This window comes from Oncorhynchus keta, chromosome 24 (assembly GCF_023373465.1).
Source record: "Oncorhynchus keta strain PuntledgeMale-10-30-2019 chromosome 24, Oket_V2, whole genome shotgun sequence".
NCBI lineage: Eukaryota > Metazoa > Chordata > Actinopteri > Salmoniformes > Salmonidae > Oncorhynchus > Oncorhynchus keta.
This window is the reverse complement of record NC_068444.1, coordinates 36,305,985-36,328,538: the sequence shown is the minus strand read 5'-3', so window position 1 is coordinate 36,328,538 and position 22,554 is coordinate 36,305,985. Positions and strand designations below refer to the sequence as shown.

At 41.1% G+C, this 22,554-nt stretch overlaps 1 protein-coding gene across 1 annotated transcript in view; it reads right to left on the bottom strand.

Annotated features, from left to right (window-relative positions):
* pcdh15b (protocadherin-related 15b) overlaps positions 1 to 22,554 on the bottom strand; it is a 219,146-nt gene that overhangs the window by 118,691 nt on the left and 77,901 nt on the right. The window contains exons 8-10 of the mRNA XM_052478256.1: positions 22,098 to 22,217; positions 21,694 to 21,804; positions 7,816 to 7,986 (exon numbers count right to left, since the gene is read on the bottom strand). Of these exons, the coding sequence (XP_052334216.1) occupies positions 7,816 to 7,986; positions 21,694 to 21,804; positions 22,098 to 22,217 (402 nt within the window). The remainder of the gene's footprint in view (positions 1 to 7,815; positions 7,987 to 21,693; positions 21,805 to 22,097; positions 22,218 to 22,554) is intronic.

Genomic DNA, 22,554 nt, shown 5'->3' with positions numbered 1-22,554 from the left:
ACTGAGTCAGAGCAAACGTAGCCAGCTAATACAGCCTGATACCAGTGATGGTGTAGGCCCAAATCAGCATGTTGTTTGTGCAACAGTTTCTTCTAAATCAAAGAGGAATAGGTGAAGCATGAATATGTTAGCTACATCAAGTAGCTAAGAGAGAAAACATTTAACATAGCCAAAGATTATGGGGTCCCCTGGGAAACCACGACCAACAGTTTGATTCCTACCCTGTCACAATAACTCCTCCCTGGCTTTTTCATTGGTTATCATGTCAAACCACACTGTATTCATAGTGCCCACTCTTATAATCTAACTATATAATTATAACATGATCCATTCGTTTTTTACATTGCTGCTATGCTGTTTTTCAGTCACCTCACCCCTACCTACATGTACAAATGACCTCGACTAACCTGTACCCCCGCACATTGATTCGGTACCGGTACCCCCTGTATATAGCCTCGTTATTGTTATTTTGTGTTACTTTTTATAATTCTTTACTTTCGTTTATTTGGTAAGCATTTCATGGTACGGTCTATATTTTTGGTCTACATGTTGCCTTCGTCGCATGTGACAAATAAAGTTGTGTTTATTCTTCAATCAAGTTGATTATTGGTTGGAATTGAGTTGATTCAAAGCAAGGGATTATAATTTTGATGATGCGTGATACTTCATTGAGAAGTCTGTATTAAAAAAGTAGAATATCTACTCTAGCTCTGTCCTTTTCTTTAAATGGGACTGCAGCAGGCAGAAAATATTTGTGTCCGACTGACTATATACTAAGAAATGAGAATCCCTCAATGGTTCTTTGTGAAGAGTGGTGGTTATTTGTGGAACTATACTGACCCAAAGAACCCTTGCGCCCTTCCTTTACAGGTCAAAAATATTTCCTATTTTAATGATAATTAAAATGTAGGGGTGGTGGCTCATTAGAATATTTTGGGGTGTGGTTTGATCACAACTCTTTTTGTACAACCGTGAGTGAGAGTGTCATTCCAGTTTCTCTCATCTGTTGTGCTAAGCAGTTTGTTCTGTATTACTATGGACAGTGACAGTGTCGTATAAAAGACTGGTGTATGGCCTTGTGTAAATTGAGAATGCTTGATTAAGTCAGTAGTCCTAAATTCTCAGGGACCCCCAGACATTCCCCCAGCCATTATCTAAATAATATTAACAATATGGCTAATAAACCCAAATAAAAATATACATATGGTTCTACAAAGATCATTTGAGATTGAGAAGGGTTCTTTATAGAACCATTCTCCATAAAGGTTCCATAAAGAACCATCAAAAATAGTTCAATATAGCCCCACACTAAAGACGAATGGTTCTATAGAACAGGTTATTAGGCATGTAACCATAGCAGAACCCATTTTTGGCCCTACATAGAACCTTAGGAAAGAGTTCTTTATAGCACCATGCAAGTTCCATTTAGAACCTGATGAGCGTGGTTCTTTATAGAACCTTCAAAAAAAGGTTCCATATAGCACCAAAAAGGGTTATGCTATGGTTAAAAGCTAAATAACCAGTTATATAGAACCCTTCTTCATAACAATGTATATTTCATGGGACTGAGATGCACAACTAGGCATGATGCCAAATGAATGTGTTTACTTTGATCTGATCGACAACGTAACGACGACTCCTCGGCAGACCAGACAGAGTCCTCCGCTCCGTGGTCCATAAATCAACGATTGACTGAACGTTAGCTGGCCGTTTTAAAGGCTGAACTAGAGGAAGATTGGCTTTTGGAGGGATCGGTTGAAAAGCACGGGAAGATTTTGTTTGTGTAATTAACCGAGGACGGATTCTCTGGAGGGGTGTGATCTTTGATGGCATAACGAACGAATAGCAGCCCTGTGCTCACACCTCTACTCCCACTCAACCACAGGAGGACACGCCAAAAGACTGCTCTACTCTACTCTGATGAACCCAACCTTCCAATTAAACAGCTTCCAGACTCCGTTATGATACATGGTGAAAACTGACAAAGAACTTACATCAAAAGGCGATCTGGCATATTTTGACATGATTTGCAATTTCAGCACCTGTGCTCAAAAATTGGCTAATTACCCATGGTGAAGCACAGTTTAGCAAAACAAACAACTTGCATTATAGATTTGAATCACTTGTCTGTTCACATCTTTATTATTAGCCACATCTTTTTCCATCTTTACATTTCAGCCTTGGAATAAATGAGCCAGTGAATTAATATATTGCATGCAGCCGACTTTCCTTTCCATTTTATGCACACCCGTCACAAACAAAACAATTACGCTCCACTCAACACTGTGGTACAACACTTTCCAAGCCCCCTGTTGTAATTGTCAACAGACACCAGCAGTAGCTTTGCCCACAGTTCCCTCGGTGCCATTTCCAATCTGATATCTGGGCTCTGATGGTATGTTAGATCCTACCGACACCAGCTACAGAGGATGTCCAGAGTGCTGCTGTGTATGGATGGCGGGAGAAAAAAATGGTAGAATTCACAGAGGACACAGCATTGGAGAGCCACTCCAGCCTCACCACGCATGTTCATACTGCTCCGGAGAGGCTCACTGGCTCTCTGCTATGGAGGGATATAAAAAGGCGGAGTGATCAGCTTGTCTTGGGGAAAGTACCTCCACTCCAGTAGAGGCTGGTGGGAGGAGTCATAGCAGGGCGGGTCATTGTAATGGCTGGAATGGAATAAAAGGAACGGTATCAAATGCATCACATATGGAAACCACATTTGACTCCGTTCCATTCATTCCATTACAATGAACCAGTTCCTCCTATATAGCTCCTCCCACCGGCCTTCACTCCTCACTCTCCTATCCTCTACTTATGAGCATTCTCCCTGGGACAAGAGGGCCGGCCCATGGCTCATGCTCCCCAGAATGTCTCACTGTGTCCTGGATCCTCGGCGGAGAAGTGTAACTTTGGGACAAACAGCTAAAGGAGTTTTTACAATCTGGCCTATCAGCTGTTTCGCCATCTCTCCCTCCTCCTCTCCAATCACAAGCTTAGATTTACTTGAGTGGTACTGAGATGAAATAAATAAGTTGAAGCCTTATTTCAATGTTTCATCAAGCACCGACGGAGGAGATACGAGAGGCACATTTAGGAAATAGCAGTTGCGCTCCCTGACACAATTGAGAGGACGTCTGAGAGAGACAAGAGGAATATAACAGGACTTCATCATTACAGTGTGAATCTGAAATAGCCCCCTGGGAGTGATGGGATTGATGGGGATGGCATTCTTGCAAGGATGAGGATAAGGTGGGGGTGTTTTGAAGACCTGATAAGAGGTTATGTTGGCATTGCCACTGCATACATAGTCAGAATCAGGGCCCCTCACATAATGTCATCTCTCACAGCACTCGTAAACCATGTCCTTGAGTGCCTTCTGGCTGGCGTAAAAGTCCAGCCCCCAGCCTCCCAAAACAGTGGCGTAAACTTAAGGCTCCTATTACCTTGTTCTGTCATTTGGCTGCAGGGTGTTGAAGGATCTCAACGTAAGCAAATTCTGTTTTCGTAAACTGTAATTAAAAAGTACAAATATTTAGCTTTTATGTGGATATTGGTGTGTGTATATAGATTGTGTATAGGCTTGTCTCCCATATGGATCTTCTCTTTGTGCCAGACTGGGTTCAAGTGACTTCTGTTCCTTTTTTCCCTTTTTTTCATGTATGTATGTATGTATGTATGTATGTATGTATGTATGTATGTATGTATGTATGTATGTATGTATGTATGTATGTATGTATGTATGTATGTATGTATGTAGTGGGGCAAAAAAGTATTTAGTCATTTAGCATGATGTTTCCACCCCCATGTTTCACAGTAGGTATGGTGTTCTTTGGATGCAACTCAGCATTCTTTGTCCTCCAAACACGACGAATTGAGTTTTTACCAAAAAGTTATATTTTGGTTTCATCTGACCATGACATTCTCCCAATCTTTTTCTGGATCATCCAAATTCTCTGTAGCAAACTTCAGACGGGCCTGGACATGTACTGGCTTAAGCAGGGGGACACGTCTGACACTGCAGGATTTGAGTCCCTGGCAGCATACTGTGTTACTGATGGTAGGCTTTGTTACTTTGGTCCCAGCTCTCTGCAGGTCATTCACTAGGTCCCCCCGTGTGGTTCTGGTATTTTTGCTCACCGTTCTTGTGATCATTTTGACCCCACGGGGTGAGATCTTGCGTGGAGCCCCAGATCGAGGGAGATTATCAGTGGTCTTGTATGTCTTCCATTTCCTAATAATTGCTCCCACAGTTGATTTCTTCAAACCAAGCTGCTTACCTATTGTAGATTCAGTCTTCCCAGCCTGGTGCAGGTCTACAATTTTGTTTCTGGTGTCCTTTGACAGCTCTTTGGTCTTGGCCATAGTGGAGTTTGGAGTGTGACTGTTTGAGGTTGTGGACAGGTGTCTTTTGTACTGATAACAAGTTCAAACAGGTGCCATTAATACAGGTAACGAGTGAAGGACAGAGGAGCCTCTTAAAGAAGAAGTTACAGGTCTGTGAGAGCCAGAAATCTTGCTTGTTTGTAGGTGACCAAATACTTATTTTCCACCATAATTTGCAAATAAATTCATTAAAAAAAATGTTTTCCTAATTGTGTCTGTTGAAGTGTTCCTATGATGAAAATTACAGGCCTCTCATCTTTTTAAGTGGGAGAACTTGCACAATTGGTGGCTGACTAAATACTTGTTTGCCCCACTGTATGTACAGTGCCTTGCGAAAGTATTCGGCCCCCTTGAACTTTGCGCCTTTTGCCACATTTCAGGCTTCAAACATAAAGATATAAAACTGTATTTTTTTGTGAAGAATCAACAACAAGTGGGACACAATCATGAAGTGGAACGACATTTATTGGATATTTCAAACTTTTTTAACAATCAAAAACTGAAAAATTGGGCGTGCAAAATTATTCAGCCCATTTACTTTCAGTGCTGCAAACTCTCTCCAGAAGTTCAGTGAGGATCTCTGAATGATCCAATGTTGACCTAAATGACTAATGATGATAAATACAATCCACCTGTATGTAATCAAGTCTCCGTATAAATGCACCTGCACTGTGATAGTCTCAGAGGTCCGTTAAAAGCGCAGAGAGCATCATGAAGAACAAGGAACACACCAGGCAGGTCCAAGATACTGTTGTGAAGAAGTTTAATGCCGGATTTGGATACAAAAAGATTTCCCAAGCTTTAAACATCTCAAGGAGCACTGTGCAAGCGATAATATTGAAATGGAAGGAGTATCAGACCACTGCAAATCTACCAAGACCTGGCCGTCCCTCTAAACTTTCAGCTCATACAAGGAGAAGACTGATCAGAGATGCAGCCAAGAGGCCCATGATCACTCTGGATGAACTGCAGAGATCTCTACAGCTGAGGTGGGAGACTCTGTCCATAGGATAACAAAGTATATTGCACAAATCTGGCCTTTATGGAAGAGTGGCAAGAAGAAAGCCATTTCTTAAAGATATCCATAAAAAGTGTTGTTTAAAGTTTGCCACAAGCCACCTGGGAGACACACCAAACATGTGGAAGAAGGTGCTCTGGTCAGATGAAACCAAAATTGAACTTTTTGGCAACAATGAAAAGCGTTATGTTTGGCGTAAAAGCAACACAGCTCATCACCCTGAACACACCATCCCCACTGTCAAACATGGTGGTGGCAGCATCATGGTTTGGGCCTGCTTTTCTTCAGCAGGGACATGGAAGATGGTTAAAATTGATGGGAAGATGGGTGGAGCCAAATACAGGACCATTCTGGAAGAAAACCTGATGGAGTCTGCAAAAGACCTGAGACTGGGATGGAGATTTGTCTTCCAACAAGACAATGATCCAAAACATAAAGCAAAATCTACAATGGAATGGTTCAAAAATAAACATATCCAGGTGTTAGAATGGCCAAGTCAAAGTCCAGACCTGAATCTAATCGAGAATCTGTGGAAAGAACTGAAAACTGCTGTTCACAAATGCTCTCCATCCAACCTCACTGAGCTCAAGCTGTTTTGCAAGGAGGAATGGGAAAAATTTCAGTCTCTCGATGTGCAAAACTGATAGAGACATACTCCAAGCGACTTACAGCTGTAATCGCAGCAAAAGGTGGCGCTACAAAGTATTAACTTAAGGGGGCTGAATAATTTTGCACACCCAATTTTTCAGTTTTTGATTTGTTAAAAAAAGTTTGAAATATCCAATAAATGTCGTTCCACTTCCTGATTGTGTCCCACTTGTTGTTGATTCTTCACAAAAAAAAACAGTTTTATATCTTTATGTTTGAAGCCTGAAATGTGGCAAAAGGTCGCAAAGTTCAAGGGGGCCGAATACTTTCGCAAGGCACTGTATGTGATGCACAATGCAGAGAACACTGGAAGAATTATTATTATTTAATTACCATAGTGAGTTATTGTAATGTTTGTTTGTGTGTCAATTAATCCCATAAGGGATGGGTCGCCAATTGACGATGTGACACAAAACTTTGGTGAGGCTCTTAGTGTACCACTGCCGTCTCAAGGTCATAGTTTGACCTGTAACTCTATCTTTCTTAGGATATTGCCTAATGTTTGGAAAAAATGTCATTTTTAAAACTTTTCTGCAAAAATGTTGCTTGGTAGTATCAATGGAATGGACTGACAATAGCATTGGCCTGTATTGCAGTACTACTCAAGGTCTTTGTTTTTGTGCAGTCTGGGATTCAATCGCCGGGTGTTTTCAAGTCATGAGTGATAATAACTAGACTTTTCTAGATTCATTTAAGGCATTTTAATGGGGTTGCCTGGAAAAAGCAATTGTCCTTGTTTCTGTCAGTATCCATTTTACATTTGGATTAGTAATACTTTAAAGGAATCAGTGATTCTACTCAAGGTAAGAGAGCCCAAAGTGTAAAACTAATTACCTGTGAATTATCTGTCCTGTAATTATAGCATTTCCATGCTTCCATGACTCAGCCATTTACTTCTGGTAGACTTTGATCAAGAGAGACTGCCTGCCTAGATCAGTGAACACAAATCAATAGAACTGACAAGGAGATATGTTGATAATCATTCTACATGAGAAAACACGTGTCACGCTGTTTGGAGTTTAAATCGAATCTTGTCGAAAATACTTCCATACACAATAGCCCTGACAAGTCAACATGATTCCTCCAATCATAAGAAGTGTCTGTCATCTGTATAGAATGCCACAATGCATTCACAATAGCAAACCACTACTGCTATTGCGAAAGACTAATCTAACACTGGGTTGGGGAAGTTCTGTTGGATGGGGGTCAAAGGAGAAATGTTTGTCTTGTTCGGTCCTGTCACTTTTTTCTTTGTCCATGTGTACCTGTCTTACCAATAATAATAAAATAAAAAATGGGATCATGAAAAAAAAAAAAACAATAGCGCATCAGTGGTCGCTAATGTTCATAGTCATTCTCATCATTTGAACTTGCATCATCATGATGATTATCCATGAACACCACATGAAATATATGAATGAATCCCATGAATCTAGCATAAATCCATCGCTATCATAAATCGAATAGCCCTGCGTATTCAAAGCCATAATCTTGAAATGAGCTTAAAAACTGAGGAAATCACACTGAGCCTCGTGTTTAATATTAATATGAGCGCACCCATGCTGCTGACATAAATGGCTCCTGAGGCTGACATACAAACAGAGGCCCAGAGAAGCCAAGCTGTCTCTCAGCTACCTCTCTCCCCAGCGCTGGGAGGAGTGAGCTGCCTCTCAAGCAGCCCTGTTTGAATAGAGGGACATGTCAAATGTTTCTACTCAGCAGGGGTTCTAGAGCTGGGGCTGGTCTGCAGTAACACTTACTGGGTCAGTGAGCTCCAGGATGTGGGCCCGGTAGGTGAGGGGGCTGCAGTCACGCGTGTTGTCAACCAGGGAGCAGGGCAGGAACATAGGCCCCAGGTCATCCCCATCCAACACGTCTACGGTCAGGGTGGTGGTGGCGGTGCGTCGTTCGTTGGGGTACGGGGCGCGGTCCTACAGGGGGAGATTATTATTTACAAAATTGTATTTATCCTTTATTTAACCACATTGAGATTGAAATCCATTTTCAATCCAGAAAGCTGCATACATACACAGTGGGGCAAAAAACGTATTTAGTCAGCCACCAATTGTGCAAGTTCTCCCACTTAAAAAGATGAGAGAGGCCTGTAATTGAAAAAAAATCCAGAAAATCACATTGTAGGATTTTTAATGAATTTATTTGCAAATTATGGTGGAAAATAAGTATTTGGTCAATAACAGAAGTTTATCTCAATAATTTGTTATATACCCTTTGTTGGCAATGACAGAGGTCAAACGTTTTCTGTCTTCACAAGGTTTTCACACACTGTTGCTGGTATTTTGGCCCATTCCTCCATGCAGATCTCCTCTAGAGCTGTGATGTTTTGGGGCTGTTGCTGGGCAACACGGACATTCAACTCCCTCCAAAGATTTTCTATGGGGTTGAGATCTGGAGACTGGCTAGGCCACTCCAGGACCTTGAAATGCTTCTTACGAAGCCACTCCTTCATTGCCCGGGCGGTGTGTTTGGGATAATCGTCATGCTGAAAGACCCAGCCACTTTTCATCTTCAATGCCCTTGCTGATGGAAGGAGGTTTTCACTCAAAATATCACGATACATGGCCCCATTCATTCTTTCCTTTACACGGATCAGTCGTCCTGGTCCCTTTGTAGAAAAACAGCCCCAAAGCATGATGTTTCCACCCCCATGCCTCACAGTAGGTATGGTGTTCTTTGGATGCAACTCCGCATTCTTTGTCTTCCAAACACGATGAGTTGAGTTTTTACCAAAAAGTTCTATTTTGGTTTCATCTGACCATATGACATTCTCCCAATCTTCTTCTGGATCATCCAAATGCTCTCTAGCAAACTTCAGACGGGCCTGGACATGTAATGGCTTAAGCAGGGGGACACGTCTGGCACTGCAGGATTTGAGTCCCTGGCGGCGTATTGTGTTACTGATGGTAGGCTTTGTTACTTTGGTTCCAGCTCTCTGCAGGTCATTCACTAGGTCCCCCCCGTGTGGTTCTGTGATTTTTGCTCACCGTTCTTGTGATTTTTTGACCCCACGGGGTGAGATCTTGCGTGGAGCCCTAGATCGAGGGAGATTATCAGTGGTCTTGTATGTCTTCCATTTCCTAATAATTGCTCCCACAGTTGATTTCTTCAAACCAAACTGCTTACCTATTTCAGATTCAGTCTTCCCAGCCTGGTGCAGGTCTACAATTTTGTTTCTGGTGTCCTTTGACAGCTCTTTGGTCTTGGCCATAGTGGAGTTTGGAGTGTGACTGTTTGAGGTTGTGGACAGTTGTCGTTTATACTGATAACAAGTTGAAACAGGTGCCATTAATACAGGTAACGAGTGGAGGACAGAGGAGCCTCTTAAAGACAAAGTTACAGGTCTGTGAGAGCCATAAATCTTGCTTGTTTGTAGGTGACCAAATACTTATTTTCCACCATAATTTGCAAATAAATAAATAAAAAATCCTACAATGTGATTTTCTGGATTTTTTTCTCTCATTTTGTCTGTCATAGTTTAAGTGTACCTATGATGAAAATTAAAGCCCCTCTCGTATTTTTAAGTGGGAGAACTTGCACAATTGGTGGTTGACTAAATACTTTTTTGCCCCATTGTAGTTTCACATGAAACACAACCTGGAGTGTAGTGGAGCGGCTCACTTTTTTCAATTTGAGAATGCACGGAGCTGGTAAAACTATTTCTAGAAAATGTATTTGGATACATTTGAAATAAATCATATTTATTTACCACTAAAATTCCATGAAAGACAATAGGTTGACAAACCAAATAAATATGTACAGCAGCCTAGAGGTAGGTAAATTAAGATTTCTTCCCCGTCTTCTTTCTGGCAGCAGTGAGAATGATGAAGAACTATAGGCGTGTATGCACTGAAGAGGCCATTCGGAGGCTTGACCACTTTGGCCAGTCAGAACGTTGAATTTTAAAAAATCTAAATTCACTATGCGTCTGCCTTGATGTTCATAAAACTCCACGGACCCCCTCTTGCGGAGTGGAACCCAGAACGATATGTGCCCACTTAGTTATGGCAACATTGTTCCGCCGAGGAGTGAAACCAGAGTGGCCACCGCAAAACCCAAGGAGCCTGACCCGCTCTGGACGTTGCTGTAGCCCTGCTTGGGATATTTATCCCACACTGGCTAGTTGTTGAGACACAGGGCCTGTTTTAGCTTGGTGTGTCGGGGTGAGCAATTGGAAATGTCAATTGGGGGAAGTTGGAAGTAATAATGCATTTAGGTTATAGTTTATTGAGATGCATAAATACACCACATCAAAAGTTAGATTTTATGGATGTTTTAAAATTTATTTCCTACAATTCTATGCAGTAATTATTTATGTTCACTACTCGGTCAATTGATATTGATAGCATGTTTAATCTATGCAAATAAATTATATGAATTGATAGTTCACTTTTTATTCTGTAATAGGGTATATTGTAGCCATGTGTCAAGCGAATCAAATCAAATCAAGTATATTTATGATACAGCGTGTAAGCTACACAATACAATGAAATGCCTATTTGTAAATCAATCTCTCCTAGCAATCTATATATATATTTGTATTTATATTAGGCTATAGTCTACAAATGGCTATACAACAGTCTTAGGTCCTATTAGGCTGTCCTTCAGCACCACAAGTTGGTTCAACATCTTTAACATCATTCCGCGATCCTGGCGCTGTCCCTTTCAGCACCAACGAAGGCCGCTTCAATCGCTTGAAATGACATTTCATCCATACTGATCACTTATTATTATTATTACACATAGAAGATGATCACTTCTCACAATGTTGCTCGTTTAGTAAAGTTAGATCAAAGCTGAATCAAGTGTCTCACAAGATCACATAATGAGGAATTAGCATTTTACATACCAGAACCAAATAGAATATCATAGTAAGAGTATCATAGTATATTCTATAATTGACTGATCTAAAAGAATAGCACCACACTACTCGACACAACACAACATAAAACAACTATGAATGGAAGTTAAAACAGTGCAAAGTGCATCAGAGAACTTAGATTGCACACTCTCAAACCTGATCTAAAATGGTCAACAGCCCTCCTATCTGGGATGTAAAATCATCAATGAGAATAAAATGATCTTGTTTTAAGTCCTTTTGCGAAGTGTTCCTAGATGATGGGGCAGCAATCCTAAAAGCACTCTTACCAAACTCGGTTCTTGTGTTCGGAACAGTCCTGTGAATATATTGGCAGCTGCCCTAAAATGGACTTACAGACCAACATTAAGGCCTACTGTCCCAATGAGCCTGTCGCCTTACAGTTCAGGATGGCCATCCTGCTAACTGATATAAGGTGATGTGTAAATGAGACTTTGTGTTGGTTCCAAATCTTAAAGCAGCGTGGTAAAGTATATCTAGTGTGTGCAGGTAAGACCCCAGGGCATTCGTGTGCAGAATATCACCACAGTCCAACAAAGGCAAAAAAAAAAGAGTTGCTGTCTTTTCTAGCTTGAAATGAAAAACAAGACTTGTTTCGATAGAAGACTGGCAGCTTAAGTTTAAGCTTTTCAGTGAGCTGTTGAACGCGGAGCTTTACAAAGACAGCTTTTCATCGATGTGAAATCCCTAGTATTTGCATGATGACGCCACCTCTACTGGCATGTTTTGCAAAGGGACTCTCTGAGGCAGAGTAGAGGATTGCTTTCTTGTTCTTGAGAATACCATTAGTTTGGTTTTCTGTGAATTTATGGCCAATTTGAGCTGAAAGAGGTTATGTTGGACAACATTAAATGCGTTCTGCAATTTGAGAAATGCCACATCTAGTGTGGGAGCCGTGCTATAGATGATGGTTTCATTTGCATAGAGATGACAGGGGTGGATATTAGTAACTGAGAATTGAAAGCAGGGTAGGCAACTAGATTCAGCCGCAGTCCGATTTTTTGTCGGAGCAGATGGTTGGAGGGGCGGAACATAATTATAATAATTTGTACACTGCAAATTGACCACAACTAAGCCCAAAGAGAGATTGTATTTGAAAATAACAATAATTTCACATTGATACACATATGTATTATTTTATTTGTGGGAATACTTCAGATTTCCTAAATTAAACACATTTTTAGCTAAATTCCTGGTGATTTAACAATTACTATTATTATATATATATATATATATATATCTTTTTACAAAAATCTTAAGGGGGCCAAAATAAATAACTCGCGGGCCAGTTTTGGATGTTGCCAACCAATGATTTAAAGTATATTTTTGTTTGTCTACCTTTATTCCGCAGCTGGGTTGTTCCACAAAAAGAGTGCCTTGTTGCAATCCCTTTGATATTGTAAGTACAAATTGTGCATTTTTAAAGCCTGCTATATCAGATGAAGTGCCCTTTAACACAGACCACATGGAAAATTCTATAAAATCAGATGTTTCATAGGAATAAAGTTAAACATTTGAACATGTTCCTCTGTGCATCCTCTCTGACTTCTAAGAAGATTTGAACCCATTACCACAACATTTCTCCAAGTTTTCACCATCATTGTAAAGACCAAGATAGTTATTTTGTTACTTTTTACAAAGTCCATTCTGAAGATTATTATTTACTTAACGTGATTAGAGATTCATTTTAAGGTTGACCCTGGCACCTGAGCTGAATTCCGTTTCAATATGGTGAAACCTTTTTTAAATGATACTTTTTTGAAAGAAATATTGAACATCTAACAGTCAAATCATAGTGTAAAAGTAGGTGAGCTGTTTCAACTCCTTTTAGCCTTTTTCTGGTGTTTTGTGGTGGAAAACTGAGCGGGTCGGCATTACACGTCAACAATGTTACCCATACTGTAGCTAAACAGGCTAGAAATGCTTTCACAATACACAAGGGGATTTATGGCTTCCTTAAGATGAAAACGTCCACCCTGTTGCTTTATTTGGCACTTAATAGGCTTTTTCTTTGTTTTATTTATGTTTACTTAACAACCTCCTGAGATGGGAAAACATGTTTTCTATTAAGTTGAACATGTGCTCTTTATGACTGAATGTTAAAATTAGGGGAAATAAATATAACCATAAAAATAAAATGATTTTATTGCTCGTGGCCAATCTTCAAAAAGGGTTTTTAGTTTTTGAGATACCCCTACCCGAGGTAAAACAAAACCACAACCATGTTTTTTCACATCTCTAATATTCACGAAATGGATGATTGTGTAAAAATATTTTACTGCAAACGTGGTTAAATTGATAGATATTGTGACACCCCTTAAATTCAAACAGTGCAGAATAATGTCTGGCTGGAGGGGGGAGTGACCACGTAAACTCATGGAACACAAACTGTCAAGCTCTGATATTGCTAAAATTAAGTAGTCGGTTATCTATACTACAAAACAAACAGCATTAGGATATCTTAATGCATCTTGAAAATCTAGACCTGTAAACACTGAGATAGAAGAGGTAGAAATATCAACTATGAATATTTATTATGAATGTTTTTTGTTGTTGTGGCTATTGAAATCTAAATCGGCTCTGGGCAGAGACCTGTAATTTATTTTCAATCAAAAGTTACCTCTGTGGATTGGATGTTCCAGCCTCTTTCAATTACGTTAGGGGGCCAAATCCATTATGGGGTCCAGAATCCAATATGGCTGCCACAATACCATTGAATGGTGTTTTAATCACCTGTACATGTTTTAGATCTTTTGTGTACTTACTTACTTAGTGTACTATGTCAGTGTAATTCAACCATGGTTGGGAATCCAATAGGCCTCCCACAATTACACTCAAATAGCTTGGTCTGGATATAAAAAAGGAAGCAGACTTCTTGGCATGCATGGCAACACCAAGTATTCCAAGTCACAAGCCTCTGAGGATCAATGAGGCAACTCAAGAGGCTCCAACGAAAGAAAAGAGGGCATCCTCTCCCTAGCTCTACAACTTGCTGTATAACAACTGTGGGTTAACTTGTGCTTCCAGGAATGGGCTCTTAAATCACTTTGTTCCGGGTGCACTCCTATGCTGTTTGGGTTGAGCTGGCATATTTATTTTTTGTCCACCCTCCTGGCCATCTGCTTGGAGTTGCCGTATATGTTGACTTGGTGATATTATGGATGCAACAACAGATGACGACAAGCGCATTAGGCAGGTGTTCACTACAATGAATCAACACAATCTGAAACTCATCGAAAAGAAATGCCATCAACTTAGTGGGCCTTCACATCATGGGAATTGTGCCTAGCCAATGTCAATGCCATCTTGAATCTCCCAGTCTGCCCTGGAGTTGCCCGTACATGTTGACTTCGTGACATCGGGATGCAACCACATAAGGCGGCTTGTTCACCACATTGAACCAACACACCTCTCCAATGTCAATGCCCTTCTGAATCTCCTCGATAGGCCCACTCCACCATCAGTTCCCCCTCTGGCAGTTAATAACGACAGAGACACAATGCAACTGGACTGCCACATGCCAGGAGGCCATTCAACAGCCAAAACGCCATCTGGAAAGTGCTGATGTGCATATTGCCCTCATATGCACCTATTTTGCTACCACCCAGGTCTGGCCAGCCCATGTGACACCTGAACTGTACTAGCATGTGAAGAATGAGCTCTCATGCTGTGGTGACTAATGCATTGGCGTGGGAAACTGTACAGTAATCCCAACATATAAGGGTATAATGCCATCTATGGCAAACAAGAGGTCCTTTGGGAGGGACAAACTTAAATAAAGATGCTGTATATGATTGTGTATGGTGGCTGGGGATTGACTGTGAGATAGTGGTCTCTGCTTGATCAGTTCCACCACCTCTGCAACACTGTTACTTTCCATCAAAGCCCAGGGATAATCTTCGAATGTATATGTGTGTGGAGCTGCGCTACGTCCCTCATCACCAACGCCTCATAGTCCCAGTCGATGACCTACACTCTAAGTAACCTCTAGGTAACCTGATATCCCGCTCAAAGTTTTTTTAACCTTTATTTAACTAGGCAAGTTAGTTAAGAACAAATTCTTATTTACAATGACGGCCTACCAGAAGGCAAAAGGACTCCTGTGGGGACGGGGGCTGGGATTAAAAATTAAAAATTAAATAAAAATATAGGACAAAACACACATCACAACAAGAGAGACACCACACCACTCCATAAAGAGAGACCTTAGACGACAACATAACATGGCTGCAACATGGCTGCAACACATGAAAACATAGCATGGTAGCAACTAAGGTTGCACATTTTGGGGAATATTCAAAGGTGGAAACTTTCTGTGGGATTTAATGGGAATATATGGGAATTAACGGGAATATATACAAATTAATATTAATACCATTGTAGATGTAGATGTTTTTTTTGCATTGGATATATTTACCATATCATATGGAGACAGAAACATAAACCTTTTGCCTTATAATAAGTAGACATAATTGCAAAGGAATTCCCTGCCGGTCAAACCCTCCCTAACCCCAGACAACGCTGGGCCAATTGTGCGTCGCCCCATGAGCCTCCCGGTCGCGGCTGGCTGCGGCAGAGCCTGGGCTCGAACCCAGAATCTCTGGTGGCACAGTGCCTTAGACCACTGCGCCACCCGGGAGGCCATCTTCATGCTTTTTGATGCATTTCAGAACTGCAGTTTCCTCTGCTTGGAGCAACAGTGAAGTGGGCAGGGCAGTACTGATTTCTTCCCTTACATCTGCAAGCAGTCTGAACATCAGACAGGATGGCATTGTCTCCCTCAATCTGTGCAATGGCTACTGCTATCGGTTTCAGGAGTTTCAGACTGCTTACCACTTTCTCCCAAAATTCATCATCCAGGAGGATCCTCTTGATGGGGCTGTCCATATTTTTCTGCCCCATCAAGTGATATGGCCATTTCTTGGAGACTCCTTCCCCTCCAGGAGACCCCAACGGGGTGTTGCTGGGCAGCTTCAATGTGGTGCTCTCGTTATATGCTATAACTTGATGACCCTTCACATACCTAACCATTTCCTTGGCTCTCTTGTAGAGTGTATCCATTGTTTTCAGTGCCATGATGTCCTTGAGGAGCAGATTCAATGCATGAGCAGCACAGCCAATGGGTGTGATGTGAGCGTAGGACTCCTCCACTTTAGACCAAGCGACATTCATGTTCGCAGCATTGTCTGTCACCAGTGCAAATACCTTCTGTGGTCCAAGGTCATTGATGACTGCCTTCAGCTCATCTGCAATGTAGAGGCCAGTGTGTCTGTTGTCCCTTGTGTCTGTGTGCTCTTGTAGAATACTGGTTGAGGGGTGGCGATGATGTAGTTAATTATTCCTTGCCCACGAACATTCGACCACCCATCAGAGATGATTGCAATACAGTCTGCTTTCTCTATAATTTGCTTGACCTTTACTTGAACTCTGTTGAACTCTGCATCCAGCTAATGAGTAGATAAAGCATGTCTGGTTGGAGGGGTGTTCGCTGGATGAAGGACATTCAGAAATCTCTTCCAATATACATTGCCTGTGAGCAGGTGAACCAGTTGTATACACAGCTCGAGCAAGACATTCATCAGCATTTATCTGACTACGTTCCTCCATTGAGTCAAAAAAACGTATGATTCCAGGACCATTGTGCTGTTGCTATCGATAAGGTGTTAAGAGTCATCATTTTCACTTCGAATAGAAGTAGAGGGACTTTTGTCGGAGGTTGCTTGTTGTGAGCGCTGAGGGAACTTTATGCACTTGGCCAGATGATTCTGCATCTTTGTTGCATTCTTCACATATGATTTAACACAGTATTTGCAAATGTACACAGCTTTGTCTTCTACATTAGCTGCAGTGATATGTCTCCAGACATCACATAGTGCCCGTGGCATTTTCCTGTAAAGATTAGAAAAAAAATTGTAATACAAACCCAAATACAATTCCATGTACAAATAAATAGTTAAGCAGTTAGATTAAACAACTCCTTTGTAAGATAAATGTTTTAAAATGAAACTTGTATGGAAACAGGTGAATTAACACTCCTCATTGAGCAGGCTCAAGCAAGCTAAAAACCACATGGAAGCAAAAACTAACTAGCAGAAATTGTTAACAAGTTAGCAATGATTTAAAACACACTTCGCTGTAGGCTACTATTTACTAGTTTACAAAAAATCATGTAAAATATATTCACCCCACCCAGTATGGTAATCAAAACTTACCAGAAAGCATGTAGTCCTTGACTCAGACAGTGTAGTAGTGTGGGCTCAATAGCATTTCATTAGTGTGCATGATCTTGAGAATCAGCTGTACATAAGATGAAATAATGCACTGTGCATACAGAGGGTTGCAATTCCATTGAATTGTGGATAATTTAACCAAAATATGCCAGAATACCTAGATTTGCCTTTTGCGTATCCCACAAAAAAAGGTTCACTGTTATAAGCTAACTTTTTTTATGAATTTAAGCAAAATTCCCAAATTTCCTGGGCTTAACGTCCCATGGAAATTTTCCAGAAGGTTTCCAACCCTTTATAACCCTAGTAGCAACACAACATGACAACAACATGGTAGCAACACAACATGGTACAAACATTGTTGGGCATACTGTAGACAACAGCACAACGGGCAAGAAGGTAGAGACAACAATGCATCACACGAAGCAGCCACAACTGTCAGTAAGAGTGTCCATGATTGAGTCTTTGAATGAAAAGATGGAGACAAAACGGTCCAGTTTGAGTGGGGTTTTTTCAGCTCATTCCAGTCGCTAGCTGCAGCCAACTGAAAAGAGGAGCGATCCAGGGATGTGTATGCTTTGGGGACCTTTAACAGAATCTTACTGGCAGAACGGGTATTTTATGTGGAGGATGAGGGCTGCAGTAGCTTGCTCAGATATGGGGGAGTGAGACCTAAGAGAGTTTTATAAATAAGCATCAATCAGTGGGTCTTGCAACTGGTATACAGAGATGACCAGTTTACAGAAGAGCATAAAGTGCAGTGATCTGTCCTATAAGGAGCAAATCTGATGGCCGAATAGTAAAGAACATCTAGCCGCTCAAGAGCGTAATCACAGCCAACTACGCGTAGTAAATATCGGCCAAATAAATCTCTCTACCTGACTTCCAAAGGAATATAAAGAAATATGCCACATTCAGGTCTGTTTGTGACATCAATCTCACAATCTCCTTCACAACCAGACAACTAACCATTCCACTGCTGGAGTATCCCCTGCATCAATTAGGCTGAGATAACATTACAGTTAGTCAATGATTCTCGTTGGCATGCAGACTGCATGTGCGGAGTGCCTCGACCCAACTGTTGTATAACTGGAAACTGTATAACCTGACAGTCAAACAGGAAGGATACTTACTGCCCTTGTCGCTGCAGCATTGCCAGAATGACCAGTTAGCTGTGTGACCTGGTCAGGCCCCAGAACTAAAACCATCACGGGCTACTTTCTCTCCTCACCCTGTTAGGACACACTCATGTCCTGGTCACCTCAAAGACTTTGAATCAACGTTGCACACTTCGTTTCAGTAGGCTAAATAAGGATACGGTTAAAGCTGTACATACACGCTGCTAGAGTGGCTGACTGTTGTATAACAGGTTGCTTTCCTGTAACTTGGTTACACTACTGTGTGCTTGTGTCGCGAAAAACATGAACACACATTTAAATGCTAGTTGGCTTCAGCTATTCAAAACAGAGGCATGGCAGTGCCACTCATAGTTATACCAAGAGCCGAATGAAACCCTTTCAACACTAGAACCGCTAGAGCAGTTATTTTTGACCACTCGTGATTTATTTATTCACAAACAGAACTGGAGTTATAACCCTTTTTAGGAGGGCATGTCATTTTTTGATGGTTTTCCCATGTTGCCCCTGACTTCTCCCGGGAGTTGGGCCTGCTCCGCTCCTTCTGCTGATAGTTGATAATCACTCTGATAATTACCTCGAAACTGAACCTAAACTATACCGATTTCACACATATAACAACAGATGAAGTAAAGTATGATGGGGAGAAAGGGGGAGAATGGGTGAGTTGATGAGTGAGGGGAAGCGAACGATGCATAACTATGGAAATCGCCAATTGTGAATGAAGAACAGGGCGGCCATTCTATTGTATTCATCTATTCTAACTATCACCTCAAAACGGTGCACCCTACATCAGTCCACTGAATCCAAGCAGTTTTGTCAGTCTACTCTCCAACTAGGCTACACAGTAAGAGTACATGCTGAATGGCTTTCAATATCTGGGAAACTATCCCCACGGGGCAGCAGGTGAGAGAGAGTCAGCAGGTGGTGATGAGTCTTGTGGAACCTCAGGTTGGCAAGGGGAGAAATGTCACCATGTAACATTTCTTCACTTTACTGTCATCGGTGAACAGGTTGCTTGCAAAGAAAACAAGTCTGGCCGGCAGCATGAACAAAATGAGACGGGAGCTCCCTCCCTCCGCACAGAACAAGGCACCTGCACAGCCATTGTACTCCACAGCGGTGCTGAAGAATGATAAGACAACGGGACACAATATAACGAGAGAACCGGAGACCATTACGGACGACAACCAAACAAAGGTATGTCAAAGTGTGTCAAGCCAGTGAACGTTACGAAAATGGTGGCAACTGTTGCAACAAGGGATAACAGCTACATGAAATCCAACTGACGCACAAAAGCAGCCGATAAGTGCAATTGGCTATTTTTGACTGCTGTCCTATTGACACGTATTACTTATATTCATTATAATGCCATACTTGTTTTTGTGCTGAGATTCACTATTTACCAAGGCCATTATAAAATGTTTAGCCTACTGCCGTTTTTATTTTGTTTTTAGAAAAAGAAGCTGTTTACCGTCTTCCAACACATATGCTTTCCGTCTCATAGTTGTAACAAAATCACTCCACAAATAAAATAGATTGATTGAACACTTGAATTGAATGTTTGTACAGTAACAAACTAATGTAAATGCTATTATGTTACTTAAAATATATATTTTTAAGTATTCTAATGTTACCCAAGGCCTTCATAAACACAACCAAACAATTATTTTGCAATAGAATGAATGAAATGTATTAATTACACTGTTAGAATGTTTGAGTCAGAGGCCCAGCAGCTCCCGTGTTCAAGACAGACTAACACAATACAAAATAAACCAGGGCAATTTATATGCAGGCAAAGGTGTTTGAGCTTAATTATGTTGGCCATATTGGATTCATAATAAAAATGTATTTACACCGACACAGTCTTTCATCATTTGGTTCTTTGAGTCATTATGTTTCCACCAGTCGAGGCTGCTGAGGGGAGACCGGCTCATAATAATGGCCGGAACGGGGCAAATGGAATGGCATCAAGCACATGGAAACCATGTGTTTGATGTATTTGATGCCATTCCATTTCCCCCGTTCCGGCCATTACCATGAGCCCATCCTTCCCAATTAAGGTGCCACCAACCTCCTGTGGTTTCCACATAGAACCTTCACCCTTCAGGAGGAGCCTTCTGTCCTTTAGTGTGTATGTATTTTTGTCAGGCAGGACCATATAGAGTGAGAGACCATTTGACTTGTAAAGTTGTCTATTAACCAGCTACCAAAAAGTAAAGCTTACATTCATCAGAAATATTCATAATTGGCAACTTCCGCCAAAACTCTCAGTGTTTACAGGTCTTTATTCCCAAGATCCATTACGATACCCCTATGCTGTTTGTTTGTGTGTGTAGTGTAGACAAACTGACTACTTGCATTCCACATTTGAGCAAATGTCAGAGCTTGCAATATTAGGTTACATGAGATTATGCAACCCATCCACCTTCTAGCCAGACATTATTCTGCACTTTTCGAGTTTTGCGGGTGTGTCACAATATCTATCAAATTGAACCACTTTGGCAGTACACTTTTTTTTACACAACCATCCATTTCATAAATGGGATACATTAGAGAGGAGAAAAAAAAAACATGCTTGTGTTTTGTTCTACCTCGGGTAGGAGTATCTAAAAAAAAATGCGTAGGCCTCGCCACTCACCTAAAAGGCACCTAATTGGTGGAACACCGCGATTCCATCTTAAGTGCAACATCCTGTCTGTATTTTCCAAAAGATTAAAGTTTTCAAAAACATTCTGCATTGCATTCATTTCAGCCTGGAAAGCACTTGCATTGAAAGTACACACCACGTCAGTTCAAGTATCTGTTCATTCAAATGTTCCAGTATCAAAAGACATTCCAAAACACGTAGAATGTATGCACACATGACTGTAAGTCGCTTTGGATAAAAGCGTCAGCTAAATGGCATATATTATTATTATATTATTATTACATTTTGATACAATTCTGGTAATGAATGACACCTTTGGTGAATGTTCCATTCTAGAGTCATACCTTGACTGAGGAATAATTGAATGGATTATTCTGTACTCTCTTTTACCATTCTTGCCTTGGACATCTACTATGTCCTTCTTTTCAAAAGAACATCCAACAATCATTTAACTTCCACACAACAACAATATGATTTTGCATTTACAAAGTGGTATAAAGTTTCACTTCAAGTTTTTCTTAGTGCTACAGCCTACCCTATTAAAAAAAACACATTGTACAGTACTGTACCCATGTACAGTACAGTATGCTCCAGTGTTTGGTTTGTCCATCGCTTACCCTAGACAGACAAGCCCTGGCCAAAAGTAGTGTACTATACAGGGAATAGGGTGCCATTCCAGACATGACCACAGACTTTGATGACTAGATAGCCATGCAGACAGACAGACTTACATTAGCCTGGATGATGACCAGGTAGCGGGTGATCTCCTCATAGTTGAGCCTCTCCCTCAGGACCATCGAGCCAGAAAGGGTGAGAGGGATGTCAAACGTCCTGTTGGCCATCTGTGACACAAAGAGATACACTACCCTGGGTTAAGAATGCACTCCACTCAGAAAAGCTCCCCCTTGCCTCATTCATTGTCTGCCAGAGCGAGTGCAGAGATCTCCGGTGTAGAGATTGCCTCAACAGGACATTTGTGGCTTTGTGACCCCTACCTAGTGATATGAGTAATACGGTCATAATCTAATATCTCTAGCAAATATTTTGAGGCTGTGCAATGTGATTGCCATCAGTCGTGGGTTTAAAGAGAATCAGATTGGATGGGTCAGTCAGTAAGTATTCAGATGGAACATACCGGGTCAGTTGGGTTGTACTGGATGATGTATTCGATCTGTCCGTTTGGGCCGTCATCAATGTCCAGAGCTCCGTTATTCCCAGTGAAGCCGGAGAAGATGGTGGTGCCAACTGGGGTCAACTGTGAGACATTATTACATCGTTATGACAATACTAACTATCCAAAATATAAAAAGAAGTCTCCACACACTTGAATCAGATGTGTCAGTTTTCCTGTGCTAAGCATTCGGTCGACAACAACCTTCATCAAAACACTAACGATCCAGCCATTCTGAGTGAAACAGACAGTCAGGGCTAAACCAACATTAGGGCTGGGAATTGCCAGGGACCTTACTATACTATATTATCACAAGACTTAGGTGCCCATTCGACTATTAAGATTCTCTCGATTCTATATGTTTTGTGATTTGATACTGCAATTTTATTGCGATTTGACATCCCTGACATATTTCTCACTA